This window comes from Alligator mississippiensis, chromosome 5, assembly GCF_030867095.1.
Source record: "Alligator mississippiensis isolate rAllMis1 chromosome 5, rAllMis1, whole genome shotgun sequence".
Taxonomy (NCBI): domain Eukaryota; kingdom Metazoa; phylum Chordata; order Crocodylia; family Alligatoridae; genus Alligator; species Alligator mississippiensis.
The window spans coordinates 86,391,977-86,410,108 of NC_081828.1; the positions used below are offsets into that span (position 1 = coordinate 86,391,977).

General features: G+C 44.5%; 1 protein-coding gene across 5 annotated transcripts in view; it reads right to left on the reverse strand.

The window, feature by feature from the left end:
- Positions 1–18,132, reverse strand: part of FHOD3 (formin homology 2 domain containing 3) — a 645,457-nt gene that overhangs the window by 81,272 nt on the left and 546,053 nt on the right. For all 5 annotated transcript variants that reach the window (XM_059728584.1, XM_019479159.2, XM_014611417.3 and 2 more), the window contains one exon: positions 3,472–3,630. In XM_059728584.1, coding sequence (XP_059584567.1) covers positions 3,472–3,630 — 159 coding nt within the window. The remainder of the gene's footprint in view (positions 1–3,471; positions 3,631–18,132) is intronic.

Genomic DNA, 18,132 nt, shown 5'->3' on the forward strand with positions numbered 1-18,132 from the left:
TTTCAATTTTGTTCACATCAAAGGGGCATTTTCAGTTGCTTTTAAGGGTTTCAGTCTTCTACTTTTCTTGACAGAATTTGGCAATTTGTTCATAATCTGGGAGCAGTTTTATTTTTATTCACTTTGATTGAGCCAATGCAATATAGCTTTTTACAAGAACAAAGTTAGAAGAATGAGATACATATTACCCATTTAAAAGCTTTTTTGTGAACAGCTCAGCACAGTAAGTGTGAATGGCAGATAACTACAGTCTGACTAGAAGCGAGACTGACAATTACATATGGGCTCAGTAACCTATAATTTGTTAAAGATATACAGGTATTAAAAATGTACTTTGCACCTGACTGGATTTTGCAATATCTTAAAAGCTAACTAGCCATCTGCCAGGCTTCTAATGATCTGGCAAGTTTGTAGACAATGCAGTGGTTTATCAAGGTTGGAAGCACAGGGGTGCTTTCTGTCCCTCAGCACAGGAGGGTGGAAGGAAAGAAAAAAAAACTCCAGAAGTGACCTTACTTTTTCTAAATGAAGAGAAAACTGCTACTGAAGTTGTGTCACCTATTCTGTATGCTGATGACTGGATCCTGTGAGGTGTGAAGCACTCTGACTAATACAACAAATCATATAGCATTTTCACATTGTAGTCTGTCACAAAGCACTAAGGTGTCTGCTCCTCTAAGAGCAGTGAATGCATGGGGAGAGAGCCCAAATAGTCAGACAGGAGATCCGGTGCAGGTTAACATGACAACCAGCTAAGGAGGGAATTGGCCACACCTGCACCTGGTCAGCTGGTCGGAAGAGGCAGGGCCCCAGGCCCATATAAACCCTAGAGATAGGGCTAGGCAGGGCAGTTCCCTGCCAGCAGCTGAAGGGGAAGGAGCCTTCAGGGAGGAATGGACCAGAGACATGGCAGCCATCTGGTATATTGCCCTTAGGGCTAATGGGACTCCAGAAGCCCACAAGATACCCTGGCCTACTAGGCACTTAGTACCAGGAAAGAAGTTTTACTCTTTTAAATGGGCAGAGCACACCCTGAGCTTTGGTGTTCTGTTATAGCCCAGGGGCTCATGTTTTCATTTGCTGTTTTATAACACCGGGGGTTTGGGTGAGGCTATTTGGGGAAGGAGGAGACCTCATTGGGGACCCCAGGTGCCAGTGAGGTACAGAGACAGGCTGGCGGGGACCCCAGGCACCAGTGAGGTGCAGAGACAGGCTGGCGGGGACCCCAGGCACCAGTACCATCTGTGAGGCTTGGGGCATGGTAAAGGAGTGGTTTGGAGCCACGCATATAGCCCAGAAGGCCAAGAGGGTCTTAGGAGATATCCATCGTGAAGCAGGATGTCAAGGGGTCTATGAACCTCAGGGTCCAGTAGGATCCAGCAAGACCGTGTCCAAACATAAAAGATCAAAGGGCAGCCTCCCAATATTAATAGTACCAGCAAGACATGGTGGGCGAGACAGTGGGTACCTGTTAAGAAAGGATGGCATGGTTAAGGGGCCCTAGGGGTATCACGGCCATCCCTAGGGATGCCCACCCTGTTACATAATCAACAGAAGACTCATGTTCTTAATTTAAGGATGTACCTAATGCCTATACTTTTGCTGAAGTGAGGACAAAGAACTCAACTCAGCATCTTGCAGAAGTAACCAAGAATGAGGAAGAAATTTAGTGGAAAAGAACAGTATATAATAAAAGGCTGTGTCATGATGCCCACAAATGATAAAAGCCTTGAGCTTGTGAAGGCAACAATCTGTCATTTCCCGATTGCACTTTACTTCGAAATCTTCCCTATTATAACTAACATGCACACGGACACACACACACAAAATATTAAAATATATATATTTAAAAATAAGATTATGGGTTGCTGGCATAATTTGGGGAGTGCAAAGGACATCCACATTTAAATGAGATGGTACAAGCTGGTTGGCAGAGGACCAGGGTAGCCCCAGTTGTAGGTGGGACTGGAAAAGCACTTTTGTCCAGAGGAACTGAATTTCAGTCCACAAGAGAAACTAGCAATTAAAAATAGAAGGGGTATACCCAATTTTTAATAGCTTTATTATGCATTCTGATAATAGGCACTTTAAGCTCTTCTTTGCATATGCAAATTGTGATAGAAACACCATGCTACCTGAAAATCAGTGCACTTCAGGGTAAACTCAGCAAAAGCTGGCTAGCTTTTAAAACATTGCAAAAAATATTACTGTCATGTGCAAAGCAAATTTTTAGGCTCTGGAGTCACAGTCTACAAAATTGCTTTCCTAGAGATCTGATTCTTCATCTGCAGGATATGAGTAATATATTGATAGAATAGAAATAAGGTATCATTGGGAAGTACTTGAATTCCACTGGGAAAGGAGCAGACTCTGCCTTTTGGTTAAAATGTAATACTACATTTTCATTTGTTACTGCACTGAACTGATTGTAACTTACTTTTTGTATTGCCTTTTCTTTATGTTTTCCTTCTATTTTGAATATGGGGAGGAGGAGCATAGGGAAAAAATCAAGATACGTTAAAACTGAAATTTTGAACTAAACATGACCTGTAAATGATCTATTCCGTTAAATATGGAGTTCTGGACTTACACAAGTTCTGGGAGCATGCAGACTGTTCTGCCTGCATTACATGCCTATTCAAAACATTAAAAAAATTAAAGAAAACCAGAATAACAGCCATTTTGCTTTAGATTGCATAGAGAAAAATGTTTTGATAGAAGTATGAGAAACTGAGTCCATCTTGGATCTCAATAAGAAAAGTCAAACATGTAATGGTAAAAATTACATCATCTGCCATCTTTAGAATCATTGCTTTACTTCAGACAACAGTAGCACAGAGGTGCTATTTTGAGGACAACTTGGCACTGTATTTGTTTTCCATTTGATATACTGTCTAGAACAATTCCAATTGCTGACCACACATGGACTTTATTAAACCTTGGAACTTTCATCAGCTCCAAGAACTTAAAATTTGCTCAGGCTTGATAACTGGTCAATAGTCATTTACCAGGTTTTGGAGTTTTTTTTTTTTAATACAAGTGCCTAATGAGCTGAATCGATAATTAGAATTTTGAATGATTTCAATGAAAGAAATGTGCAAATAAACTTTGAGGAAATACAAAGAGATGGAGTGATGATGATGTATTGTAATCTGAATAGGAATTTAGGTCAGCATTCTCAAACTTGGATACTTAAAATTTAGTCACTGAAATCCATATTTTGCTGAGTGCTTAAAGCTTTCTTTGGGTACCATTGAGAGTTAGATGTACCCTGCACATCTAAAAGTCCTCCGCTTTAAAAATGTTTATGTCCTAAGTATTCAAGGTCTACAGGTAAGAATCGGCAGCTGTATAAAACTAATGTCAAGCCTTAACAATCAAAGTAAAGCACATTTTTTCCATCACAAGAGGAACCAGGCATGCATTATACATTATACCCAGGCACAAAGTTATTAGAGTATTCTTTCTTACCTCTATTCCTTCCTTATTTAAGGCATATTCATCAAAGTTCAAAATAGCAGTCTTAATCGTCCGTGGAGGGGGTAATACTGTCAAGCCAATATTGATAGCATTGCTTCGCTTTGAGTCCAACACAATAATTTCTTGTCGCTTTCCATCTGCAGCAGTTTTCTTGGTAAACAAAGAGAAAATGAAACAAAAAAATGATTCTCCCAGTAATTTTCTTATACAATATTGCATAAATTCACATGATTCACACTGATACAATTATGCAATAAAATACAATGGAAATAAAATAACTCTTATGTGTCTGAAACTGCCAAACACGGGCTAAATCCTAAGGTAACTCACAACCACAAATCTACACTGATGTCAACAGGCATTGTCAAAGGTGAAACCAGAAGGAGAGATCAATCTTATTTTGATTTATGTATTTTTTGCTATGGGAATACAGGTCATTTGGGACCGAGTCACAATGTTTAAAAAAATGTGAAGTTATCAGTACAAAGTGACACTTTGCTCTGTCTGATAAAAATTAAATGGTGCCAGGAATTGCTGGAGTTCACAGAAACTGCTTGCAGAAGTGTTGCCTGGTGTTCAGAGTAGGGACCTGTGATCTATTCCTAGCTGATGACAGATGAATGGCAGACCCTGGCTTTACCATGGAATAGCTCTAGCTCATTTGGGAGATGGAAACAGTAATGTCTACCTACCGTGCAGGGTTTCTATGGCTTGATTCAGGGGGGCTCTTGTATTAGAAAACAGATGTGATGCCCCCCTTGGCACTAGTAACAGAACTCTCAGAGGAAGCTTTCTATTAGGGGTGTGCGAAGCAGACAGTATTCGATTCAGATTCAGCCTGATTTGGGGGACAGTGATTCGATTCGATCAGCAATCGGCCATGGAGGGACCTCGTGTGACCCCCCCCCGACCTAGGAAGCACCAGTTACCAAGCCAGGTGGCGGAGGGGGCCCCCTGCACATTCCACGGCAAACCTGGAAGTGGACCCAAAGTACTTCTGATCTACTTCTGGGTCCATTACTGAGCATGCGGGGATCCCCCCACACTCCCATGGGATGCTCCATCCGCCCTACCATCTCAGCATTTATGAGGCACGCCTGGTACCTTGAGGTATGTAGAAAAAGTATATAAAGCTGTGTCTATGGCCAAATTATCAAATCTCTCTGAATTGATTCAGAGGCTTCTGATTCGATTCAGAGAGATTAACGGGTCTCCTGATTCGATATGGATTTGGAGATTCGGCCATTGAATCAGGCCAAATCTCGTCTGAATTGAATCAGCAACTGAAGCTTTGCACAGCCCTACTTTCCATACCTCTTTTATGAATGTGCAGCCCATAGTCACTACCTGCCCTGCTGGTCCTCTGGCTGGTGAGGCAAGAACCTCCTTCCCTTGTTTGTGGTCATGGTAGTTTCACTGATCCCTGCAAGGGTGTGAATCTAACTCCTCTGTTCTCTTACCTCTTGGGAATTCCCATATGGAATCAGGCATAAGATGGTCATTCTTACTTGCCAAGGATTTTAAGATTATCACACAAAATAACAATATATGAACAAACAAACAGTAAGCACATGCAAAATATTAGCAAGGATCAATATTATAGATTTCACTTAAGGGTTCAACGCAAAGAAAAGTTCTCTCCATCCAGCACTGAACATGTGCAAAGTCCATTTAGCAAGCTGATTTGCAAAGCATTTTGAGGGCTTCATAAAAAGTTAAGTTTGGCCTTCAATTGAGGGATTGAGCTCTTTATTTATTTTTATTGCATATCTTTAGAGGTGTCTTTATGGCCAGCCTGAGTTGGGAAATTAATACAGTTTATCTAAAGTGGAGTCTATTCCTCAGTCTTTTTTATAGTGTGTGGGTGTTTCATTTTGTCCTCTCTCCTTTGATAACATACAGTGAAGGCCTAAGAAGCAGTTCTTCAGGTCCAGATTTGGCTTGAATTTAGGTTAAAAGTTAACACTAAGGGCCTTGTTACATGGTAATTTTGGGCAGGTTCTGGAGCTCTTAACACCTGGATTATCCCCACAATAACACCTGAAACTAGCGTTAAGCATTTTTTATAAGGATCAATGGTATGCCACTCCTGGGCAGGATTATCTCTGACTCCTGTTACCCAACTTGTAGCTACCCTGTAACCACTCTAGACTGCACCTTAGTATAAATGCCCACCTGCACCCCCTCTCCCCCACTGGCTGGGATCAGCCCCCCCCGAACCACAGATCCCAGCTCACTGCCCCCAACCCCTTCCTGCTTATTTGTGGCTGTCTGTGTTGTCTGTCCTAGGGAACAGGCAGGGAAAGGTTAATCTGCCTGCCCCACCATCACTACTGCTGCTCTTAAGGCAGGCTCAGCCTGGTGAAGAGCAGCACACCAGCAGCAGCAGCAGTGCCTAGGAAGGTGAGAACCCTGCCTCATCCCCAGGTTAAACAGCATGGGCAGCCACAAGTAAGCGGGGCAGGGAGGAGGGGAGCAAACTGGGGGAGCCAGCGGCAGGGAGAAAGCCTGGAATGGGAGGGTAGGTGGAATTTGTACCTTTCAGTCCTCCAGGCCCCTCCTGGCCTGAAGTGCGACCGCCCCAAACTCGAGCTAGCACTGGCACCCATAAACATCTGTGTAGCTCATAGTGCAAGGTGTAACAAGGACCTAATTTAACAAAGCACTTAGGCCTATGCTTGTTCTTAACCATGTGTTTTAAGTCTAGTGCAGACACTTAGGGTGGGACTGTAGCCTCCCTCCTTTCCCTATTACCTGCCTTATGTTTAGCAGCACAGGCAGGGGAGCAGTAGCCTCAGCTGGGCTGTATTTTCTGCAAGTGGACAGAATCTGAGAAGAGACTTTTAGCTCCACTCACCAATACTGACAGCCATGATGAATGGGGAGTAACCTGGTGTTGGTGCATTACTTCCTTTGTGGGTCAAGGAAGGGTAGGCAGGGAAATTCTTAGTGTCTGAGTCTCAACCTGTTTCCAGGCTTACAGCTAAACAATGGAATTATGCTCTGCTACTTATTTGGGGAGTGTGGGAAAGCCAAGACTGGGCCATAAATTGTCTAAAGCCTGACCTATACACAGATGCTGTACTAGCATAACTGTATTGGATAAATGTGAGTTTTATTTCCTTTACTGGAATTGTTATAGTATGACAACCTCTGGGGTTGATGCAGTTTTATCAATATATATGTGCCTTTTCCTGGGATAGCATATTCCTCTTCCTCTACAGGAATAGCTCTACTGGTATAAGCAATGTTATAGCAATTTAAGCAGGCCTGCAATGAGGGAGATCATAACACCTGAAAATGTGTTTTAGATGAGACATTGCTTAGATGGGCAGTTCAGAGGTGTTCTATGGGTCAAATGTATACAAGCTCTTCAAAACTACAATATATTTTTTTTAACCACTTAGACAGAACATGTATTTAAGTGACTGAAAGTGAACTTCTCTCTCTCAGTTTTATACCGTTTTTCTTTGTGGGATTTACTTTCTTCTTGACATCTGTAAAAGCACCTGAACTATGCTGGATCTTTCCCTCAGCAACACAACAGGGTATTTTCTTTATTTAGGATTTGATTTACGGATACTGTAATATATTCTTTCCTCTAAACCAGTCATTTTTAGTTGTAGAGCTATTAGTCAATTTTCTAGGACCACAGTTAGTGGTCAAGACCACATAAAAAATCAAAGACCACTTCTACTTCCTCTTGGGTCTCAACCACACTTAGCTACTTTTGAACTTATACTTCACTGTACAAAATTACACAGCCCCAAAACCTTCTACAAGAGGGCTAAAGGCTGGAAGAAATTGAGTTAAATTTAGGCTTTCCACAAACAATCTGCATATGCATTTTAGTCACTGAGTCTGACAATGCAGATGTATTCGCTGGAGTGAGAAGGAAAGGTAGTGACTGGGATCATTTCAATTGTAGTAATTCTCCTTATTTTCAATAAAATTGTGAAAGATAAAATCTACATGGATTTTATATCTCTGTGGGCACATCTACACGCAGCCATATGGTGCCATTGTTACTGTGCCGTCATTTAGTACTTCCTTTTGGAAGTACTAAAAGATTGTTCAGTAACAGCCTGGACTGCACCATGCTGGCAGTGCACGGTTATTTTTGGTCACTACATTGCTGTAGCAATGCGCTACAGTGAGGGAGTGTGCTACAGCGACATAGCAGTGGCATCATGGTTTTTGCCAACGGACACTACAGTGCGGTAGCATCTTGTACCCTGCTACATACACAAGTACTTTAAACAACTATCTAGCATCTGAAAGAGGAATAGGTTTTAGATTGGTTTGGGAAAGCAGATTAAATGGGGATCTCTCAAATGAACAGAATTATGAACTGAAGACAAACAAATTGACTACATTTGAGCAGCATCATCCTTTCCCATCCAATTGTTAGAAGCTCGGGAAAGTACAAATCAATCTGTCTGTGCCTGAGTGTATTGTCTATCCCCAAATGCTTTTCCTATAGAAAATAGTTGCTGAACAGACGCACACACACTACAGTAATAATGACAAAGAGTTCCCACAGAAGATAACCTGTTCTTTGTAGAGTACTAAGACAACAGGTCAAACTTGGAAGCCTAGAGAAAGTTGGGATGTGGGGAGGGCGGGGGGGAGAGGTTTAATTTTTTTGTTTGCTTTTCTTATTCTGAGTATTATAGGAAGAATGAAATTTAAGGCAATTTCTCCCATGCCCAGGTAAGTCAGTATTTTCATACAAGTGCAAAAAAAGACACTTCCTCTGCCCTTTCCAGAAGAGCCATATGGAGGAAGTTATGGTGTAGTGAGCAAATTAGAGTGCGAGAACACAATTATGGCTAGTTGTCTCTTTCCATCTCAATTAACAAGGATCAACCATGGTATTTTAAAAGGAATGTAAGGGAATTAGGCACCCAACTTCCATTGAATCTGACTGGGAGTTGTGCATCCTTCTTATTTCTTCAGTTAACCTCAGTTAACATGTACAACTCCCTTTAGTATTCACTGAAGTCATGCAGGTACGAGGGATGGTTGTAAATGGACAGGAAAATATGACCCTTAATCTTCTTTCTTACCAGTTACTCAGCCTCCAAGAACAATAAATTCAGTTGTGTCCTGGAGGAGATAAGCCAGTGAAAACCTAATTTATAATTTATGCACAGCAGTTAGCAGAGAGCTGCTGGGCTGCATGATAACATAACACAGCAGAAGTGATCTTTTTTCATCTCTCCCCTCAGGAAAATAAATATTTAAAAACAACTTACTAAAATACCTGCATTGCTTGGCAGTGTAATAAGGGAAGAAATTTCTAATCTGGCTCAAAGAGGAAATGTGATCTCTTTCTTCATGCTTGTGAACAAGCTGTCATTGCTCTCTAGTCCAGCAAGTAAATCTTCTATAACAGAGGATGTTCTGATACCAAGCATTAGAACTACAGGTTTCTAGTCAGAAATCACAAGCATCTCTAGGAATTACATGAATTATACAAAGTCTTATTTTAATTATATTTTGTTGCACTCTGTTGTGTTTAATGAAAAACATATTGTAAGCCAGCATTAGGAAGTTGTTTATAGCTCTGGGTTGTGGAAATCACAGTTAAGGAATAGAAACAGGAGTAAAATTGCTTGCAGCTGTATCAAGGAACACAGAACTCAAGATGGAGCCAAAAACCCCACACCCCAAACAATTTTCTGATCTTAATTTTAGTTTTTTCTCTCATCTTTGTGCATTATACCTCTCACATGCACCTGCTTTGAAATCTAGATGGTAGAACTTTTTTAGGGTGCATCCACACATGCATGCATGTGTGCTTGCAGCAGCTCAAAAAGGAGCAGCACAAATTTGAGCCAGGGACTTTTGCCTCAGCACACGTGCCTGGACAAGCATGTTGGTGTGGGGCAAGTTGTGCCACTTGGGGCAAAATAACTCTGTCCAGCTCCACCTGGATCTGCAGCCAAGGGGAGCTAGAGACTGTCGCCAGCACACATCTACCCTATGCTGGCCCAGCAGTATAAAGTTGCCCTGGCAAGCAGCTCAGGGCTACTTGCTCTCAGGAGCTTCTGGGACCCGGGCAATTCTGGGACCACGAGCTGATCACCTTCACCATCCGCCGAAAAGCTGGCAAGTCAGTCAGCAACACGGAAGTCCTTGACTTCAGGAAAGCCGACTTTGACAAGCTCAGGAGGCTTGTCAGTGAGGCCCTAAGGGACTGTGACCACAGGGAGAGGGGAGTTCAAGAAGAGTGGTTGCTCCTTAAGGGCGCGATCCTCAATGCACAAACTAAGTCTATTCCATCTCGGAGGAAAGGCAGTAAGAGGGCACAGCAGCCCCCCTGGCTCTCCAGGGACCTAGCAGACCTCCTGAGGCTAAAAAGAAAGGCCTACAAAGGATGGAGGATGGGAGTCAGCTCCAAGGAGGATTATTCTGCACTGGTCCAGTCCTGTAGGGAGCTGACCAGGAAAGCCAAGGCTGCAACTGAACTCCAGCTAGCTTTGAGCATCAAGGACAATAAAAAGTCCTTTTTCAGATACGTGGAGAGCCGGAGGAAAAACAGGGGCAACGTTGGACCCCTGCTGAACCAGATGGGGCAACTGACAACTGACGCCCAGGAAAAAGCCAACCTATTAAATAGGTACTTTGCGTCGGTCTTTCATCAGCCCCATGAGACGCCCATGCCCGCTACAGGGCCGGGAAGTCCAGGTGAGGGTGATCCCCTGCCCTCCATTGATGCTGACTTCGTGAAGGAACATCTTGAGAAGCTGGATACCTTCAAGTCAGCCGGCCCTGACAATCTTCACCCCAGGGTACTCAAGGAGCTGGCGAGCATCATAGCCCAGCCTCTAGCGCGGATCTTTGAAAACTCTTGGCGCTCTGGTGTAGTGCCCGAAGACTGGAAGAAGGCCAATGTGGTGCCTATCTTCAAGAAAGGGAGGAAAGTGGATCCGGCTAACTATAGGCCCATCAGCCTGACTTCTATCCCGGGGAAGATCTTAGAAAAGTTTATTAAAGAGGCCATCCTTAATGGACTGGCCGATGCCAACATCTTAAGGGATAGCCAGCATGGGTTTGTTGTGGGTAGGTCTTGCCTGACCAATCTCATTTCCTTCTACGACCAGGTGACCTATCACCCGGACAAGGGAGCTGAGATAGATGTCATATACCTTGACTTCAAAAAAGCCTTCGATCTGGTGTCCCATGATCGTCTCTTGGAGAAACTGGCCAATTGTTGCCTTGTGTCCTCCACGATCCACTGGCTGGAAAATTGGCTCCGGGGTTGGACCCAGAGGGTAGTAATTGATGGAAGTCACTCATCATGGTGTCCGGTGACCAGTGGGGTCCCCCAGGGCTCTGTCCTTGGACCCATACTGTTCAACATCTTCATTAATGATGTGGAACCTGGAGTCAAAAGCGGACTGGCCAAGTTCGCCAATGACACCAAACTTTGGGGCAAAGCATCCACACCAGAAGACAGGCGGATGATCCAGGCTGACCTGGACAGGCTCAGCAAGTGGGTGGACGAGAATCTGATGGTGTTCAACGCCGATAAATGCAAGGTTCTCCACCTTGGGAAAAAAACCTGCAGCATCCTTATAGGCTCGGCAGTGCTTTGTTGGCTAGCACTATGGAAGAAAGAGACTTGGGGGTCATCATGGACCACAAGATGAACATGAGCCTGCAATGCGATGCTGTGGCTAGTAAAGCGACCAAAACGCTGGCTTGCATCCATAGATGCTTCTCAAGCAAATCCCGGGACGTCATTCTCCCCCTGTACTCGGCCTTAGTGAGGCCTCAGCTGGAGTACTGCGTCCAGTTTTGGGCTCCACAATTCAAAAAGGATGTGGAGAAGCTTGAGAGAGTCCAGAGAAGAGCCATGCGCATGATCAGAGGTCAGGGAAGCAGACCCTACGATGACAGGCTGAGAGCCCTGGGGCTCTTTAGCCTGGAAAAGCGCAGGCTCAGGGGTGATCTGATGGCCACCTACAAGTTTATCAGGGGTGACCAGCAGTATCTGGGGGAACGTTTGTTCACCAGAGCGCCCCAAGGGATGACGAGGTCGAATGGTCACAAACTACTACAAGATCGTTTCAGGCTGGACATAAGGAAGAATTTCTTTACTGTCCGAGCCCCCAAGGTCTGGAACAGCCTGCCACCGGAGGTCGTTCAAGCGCCTTCATTGAACACCTTCAAAATGAAACTGGATGCTTATCTTGCTGGGATCCTATGACCCCAGCTGACTTCCTGCCCTTTGGATGGGGGGCTGGACTCGATGATCTTCCGAGGTCCCTTCCAGCCCTAATGTCTATGAAATCTATGAAATTGGTATCTGAGGATACTACCTCTTGTGCCAGCTGGACTGCTGAAGCAGCCCTGAGAGTTCCCTGTACCTTCCACCCACCGACAGCATGTAGCCCCAAGGTTGTGCACCTGCCAGACCCAAATGGGGACTGCACGGTCAGTAGAGGCATCTACACCTCTGGGCCAGCTGCCAGTGGGTTGTGGCTGCACAGCTGTCTTTTGTGCGGCAGTACTGCCATGTGTGCCACTGCCCTGCCATCTGGGCAACTATCACTCAGAAAATGTTCTCAGAGTAGTGGCCTGCTTTAAACTGTCAAAGCATGTTCTCCTGGCTGCAAGTAGCCAGGAGGTCAGCCACTTTCAGCTGGGTCCCAGATGCCAGTCCTGAGCAGGCTCCTCTACCTGGGTCTTGCCACTTGCCTCACTAGCAGGAATCCTGGTGTTCCCTATTTAAAAACTGCAAATTCTCTGATTAAAAAAAATCCAAAAATCACTCTTTAAAATACTCCCAAATCCATGTTATTCCACAATTAAAACAAAAGACCACTATATATATAGAGAGAGAGATCAGTTGGGCAATATTTTGTTGACATTGATCAATAAATTGATATATTTACAAATTTCAAAGCAATCTGAAGCCTACGAGTGTCACTATCATGATAATAAAATAAAGTCTAAATATTTATATATTTTTATGCTTGCTTTTGGTTTTTCTATCACACGATGGGTGTGTGATGGAGGGGAGTGGGAAAGGGTGTGGGGGGGATGCGGGTGGGTGTGTGGGTATGTGTTGGGGAGATTGTGTGGAGAATGTGGATGTGGGGGAATCCATGAGCAGCACAGGGCCATGGATGACCGCCCCAGTGGCCCCAAGCAGCCCGAAAGCACATGGTGCTGCACCCACGCGATGTGATAAAGGCAGTGTGGGTGTCAGGTGGCCGGCACTAAGCCACACTGCTCCACACCATGCAGGGCAGGGGGGCTTTGCCATGAGGCCCCAAACACCCCAATTGCTGCTACTGCTGTTGGTGAGCTGCAGGGATGGGGGGGGTGTCTGGGGGCATGCAGGGGGGCAGGTGGGGGGCGGCTGATGGTCTGGGGCCAGGTGGGGGGCAGGCAGCGGACCTGCCCCTCCCAAGCTGCCCTCCCATGGTCCCCTGTACCCTCACTAATTCCTCGCCTCCTCCAGCACCCCCCCCCTTACTTACCGGGGAACATAATCTGGGTCCAGTTTGCAGCAGCCTGCACTGCTGTTTGCCCTGCATGGGTAGACAGTGGACTGCAGCATTGGGTAAAGGGGCAGCCATAGAGACACTCTGGTTGGCAACCAGACCCTCTCTGTGGAGGACCTGAGCCTCTAGGTGCCTCGCTTTTTTCCCCCCCAAGGTATTTTTTGATACCTGGATCTACCAGTATCAATTTTTGAGCCCGTGCTGCACTTTTTTGTTGTTGTTCCCAGTGTGTCTCTTGCAGCATCTCACACTGGTCTGGGATGCTGCAAGAGGCATGTGTGCGCTTGTGTGGACATGTCCTTGGTGTCTGATATAATTATGTTTTATGTTTTTATGTTTAACAAACCTGCTCATAATCACTGGATGCTAGAAGTTGCGGTACGATGGGAATTGAGCAAATTAGTCTGGAAAAGGTAAAAGGTGGCCTCATGTGAGCGTAAACTTCAAACCAAACCCAAGTCTCTGAAAGATTTAGAGGTGTCCTGTTAATTATTCCCAGGCCTACTAGATCTAAGATCTGTTCTGCTCCTAAGGCTAAATACAGACAGTCAAAAAGCCCCAGGCTGAATTGATTCAGTCTTTGAAGGTTAGCCTAAACTTCAGAGATTGAACCAATAAGCAAATGAACACATTAATTTTTGATTTGGGAAATGCAGCCACATGCCTGCAGTGGCTCAAGCCAGAAGCTGGGGGGCGCTAGAGCATGCTTGCCAGCCGCTGTCAAAGGGGAGGGAAGACAGAAGCCCTCCATGACTTTCTCTCCCTCCCTGCTGGAGCGGAGGGGGCATGGCCAGACCCCAATCTATGCTCTCCCTGGTGGGGAGGGGGGGAGGAAGTAGTGGCATTGTATTAATTCAAAGCTAGAATGAGAAGAGTTTTTTTTCTCTTCCTGCTTCCAGGTGCCTCTGGGATTTGTAATCCACAGTTACAGCCAGCACTAATTAAGCCAGCAGGGCAGCTCTGTACTCGGGGGGGGGGGGGGAGGTGAGTTTAACCCCCCTCCCTGGCCTCAGTCCCTATTCAGAGTTTGCCTGAGTGGAGGAGGGGGAGAGGGGGCAGTGAGCCAGCCATAACTGCTCCAGCTAGGGAGCAGGGTGGCAGGGCCAACTCTGCTCTCTGGAGCAGACAGCATAGCCCTAACCAGGGCTGCAAAGCATGCTGGGATGCTGGGGGACTCTGATTTAACTTGAACCAGGAAGGAGTCTAGGACAGAAGTTTCATAAACTGGTTTATGAAATCAGTTAAGTCTAATACTACATTCAACAAGGTTTATCTTAAACCAGTTTCAGCCATTCTGAAATTAGTTTATATGCACTGAATTTACGTTCTCTTACAGGTTTAAACCAGTTTCTGATCACTTAACCCAGTTTATGTGCAACTTCTTTCCCTCACCTAAAAGATTAGCTGACATACCACCTGATCCATAAGGAAGCCTCAGAACTTTACCTGAACTGAAGTCAAAAGTCAACAATACTTGTGACTTTAGATGGATCCAGGACATTTGCAATTTGAAAACCACAGACAGAAAAGGAGAAGAAGAGACCCCCCCCACCAGGAGTTCAGGCAGTGAGCTCTGGGGAAGAGGCGAGAATCAGGACAGCAGGGCAGGCCTCTCATAGGAGTTAGGTTAAAATGATGAATTGGGAAGTTTAAAAAGGTCCAAATGGAGTGAACTGAAAGATAGTGGACTGTTTAGCAAAACGTAGGCATATTTCAGAGGTTATGCAAGGTATGCCATCGCTACAGTGATTCTCAAGTCAGTGCTCTCATTGGTGAAAGAAAATGAAACCTCCGTGATGTCTTGCCAAAAGGGCAAAATGGAAGTTAAATGTGTTATTTATCATACAGAGAGAGCTGGTAGTCTCCAAAAGAAAAGTGGCTGTTCTAAATCACTCTTCACAGTTGCACGGTGATTTCAAAGAGTTTTGCTCTCCCATCTTCCCAGCCAAAGGTCAGACATTGCATCAAAGCAGTTACCACAGCATTTGGGAAAGAGGAGGAAGAACCTGTGAGAATGTAACAGGTATGGGTGTGTGCAGGGGTGAAGGAATCTAGTAGGTTAATAATTTGGATAATGAATCTATTGATTGCAATGACTGAAGCTTTTATCAAGATTTAAGGAAATTACAAAATGTTAAATGTCAATCAGACTAATTCATCAAAACATTGGCATGATATAAAATGCAACAAACTCACTGGAGAAGGGTAAAGTGTCATAATTCTGTGCTCTACAAGGAATTGTTTTATGGATCCTAGACAGCAACCTCATTCTTTCCTCCTCAGTCCACACTCACAATGAGCCATCTATAGATTTATATTAGCAGGAAGAAGAGGACAAGTACATGTTAATATACCACAACATTATTAGCAGTTCTTCCTTAACAGTGGAGAAATTAGTGGAAATTAAATTAAGATTTACATGTCCCAAAATAACTGTCAATTATATTTATTTTTAAATGTACCCATTTCAGTTTTATAATCAGCTGACATCTTTGAACTATTTTCCACAGAATATTCAATTTAAAGTCATAATGATAATGGAATCTATGTGGTTCTAGATTTTGTGTGCTAATGGTTAGCTCAAAACATACTTTATCCAGCTGACCCATCCAACAAGGATACAAATTGTAATAGGTCAGATTCTATTCCACCTATTAGGCACGTAAGTGCCCTTCAGCATATTGCTGTTCATTCTATTCAGGCTCTGTTCAAGTCCATGAAAAACAGTCTATGCAAAAAGTGGGTGTATCCTCTTCCTCATCACTGCTTTTTTGTGACTCATTCTTACAGTAAAATGACAGGGTGCTACAAAAGTAGATGCATTAATGGATTTTCAGGGACTTGAATATGGTAGAATAGAATTGCATGTAGGCACCTAAGTCTACTCAGACATCTAATACATGTAATAGAATCTGGCCCAATGGGTACCTATACCCATGTTGGACGTCTGCTGTGATGCATGCTAATTAGCATGCTTCAGCAGTCTCCATGTCATGTGTATTCAGCCTGCTTTAGTCAAATGAGCTTCCATTAAAGTGTCCCCACTGCCATTTTGAAGCATGGGATGATGAATTCATGTGATGTTGTGGGCACTTTAATTACAGTGGCTCTCAGAGACACTTCAATTTAAGCGTCCTCCCCATCTACCCTGGAGCATATGTCTAGTTGACTGAGAGCACAAAGGGAAGCTAACAAACTACCATCAGTCAACAACTTGGGTCAATATTTTGGACTAAATAAGACTTGGACATAGATTCATAGATGTTTGGGTTGGAAGGGACCTCAGTAGGTCATCAACTCCCTGCCCTGGGCAGGGAAAAGTGCTGGGGTCATGTGATCCCAGCCAGGTGCTTCTCTAGTCTCTTCTTGAAGATCCCCTGGGTAGGGGAGAGCACCACCTCCTTTGGAAGCCCATTCCAGATTCTGGCAACCCTTACTGTGAAGAAGTCCTTTCTAATGTCCAACCTAAATCTACTCTCCATCAATTTGTGGCCATGGTTCCTAGTTACTCAGTGGGTGCCCTAGTAAACAGAGCATCTCCTATTTCCTGCTACCCCCCCCGATGAATTTATAGGCAGCCACAAGATCACCTCTCAGCCTTCTCTTGAGAAGGCTGAAGAGATCCAGGTCCCTCAGGCTCTCCTTGTAGGGTCTTGCCTGCAGACCTCTGACCATATGAATGGCCCTCCTCTGAACTCTCTCAAGAGTCTCAGCATCCCTCTTGAAGTACGGCACCCAAAACTGGATGCAGGACTCCAACCGCAGCCTGACCAATGCCGCAGAGAGGGGAAGCATCACCTCCCTGGACCTGTTCAACCTGCATCTGCTAATGCGTGATAAAGTGTGGTTAGCCTTGTTGATCACTTTGTCACATTGATGACTCATGTTCATCTTGGATTCACTTATGACTCCAAGATCCCTTTCCACTGCTGTGCTTCTGAGGTCATCCCCCCAGTCTGTAAGTGTGTTGGTGTTTTTTTTTGCTCAGGCACAGCACTTTTCACTTGTCTTTGTTGAACTGCATCCTATTTTATTCTGCACATTTTTCCAACCTGTCCAGATCCACCTGGATCCATTCCCTACCCTCTGATGTGTTAACTCTGCCCCATAACTTGGTATCATCTGTGAACTTGGACGGGGTTCTCTCCGTGCCCTCGTCCAAGTCACCAATGAAGACATTGAATAGCATGGGTCCAAGGACCAAGCCTTGCGGGAATCCAATGCCCACATCTTTCCAGGTTGATATCAACTCATCCACCACCACTCCTTGGGTGTGACCCCTAAGCCAATTTGCTACCCACCTGACTGTGTAATCATCTACATCACAGCCTGTCAGTTTATTTACAAGAATAGAATCAAATACCATATCAAAGGGCTTCTTAAAGTCTAGGTAGATGACATTTAACTTGACTCCTACATCTAAGCTTTTTTTGACCTGGTCATAAAAAGAAACAAGGTTAGTCAGGCAGGATCTACCTGCAATGAATCCATGCTGATTTCCTTTCAGCATTATTTCCCCTGGTGGGCTCCTACAAATGTGATCCTTAATGATTTACTCCAGAGTTTTCCCAAGGATAGAGATGAGACTAACTGGCCTATAGTTTTCTGCTTCCTCCCTCCTTCCCTTCTTGAAAATTGGGACCACATTGGTCCCTTTCCAGTCCTCTGGAATCTGACTGGAGCAACTTGAGTGCTTGAACAGCTGTGCCAGCAGTTCTGCTATGACACTGGCCAGTTCCTTCAGCACCCTTGGATGAAGTTCATTCGGGCCCGCTGACATGAAGAACAGCAAGTCACTAACCTGGGATAGTTGTCTCTCCCAGATTTTTATAACATATAGTTAACTATTTTGAAACAATATAGAACAATTAAAATGACTATACATTTTATAAAATCTGAGTGAAATGTATAATATGGCAAATTAGGCATATGTAAAACAGTGTCTACAAGTAGTTTTTTAATGTGGTCTTGTGGAATATCTTTTATTAGCAGTGAGATACGGGGGATGGGGGTGGGGAAGAGGGGAACGGGCCTGGGAGGGTGCTGAATTGGTGGGGGGAGGGAAACAAACAAACAAAAAAGCATCTGCTGCAGGTTTGCAATCACAGTGGCAACCAGAAGTCTCCACTTC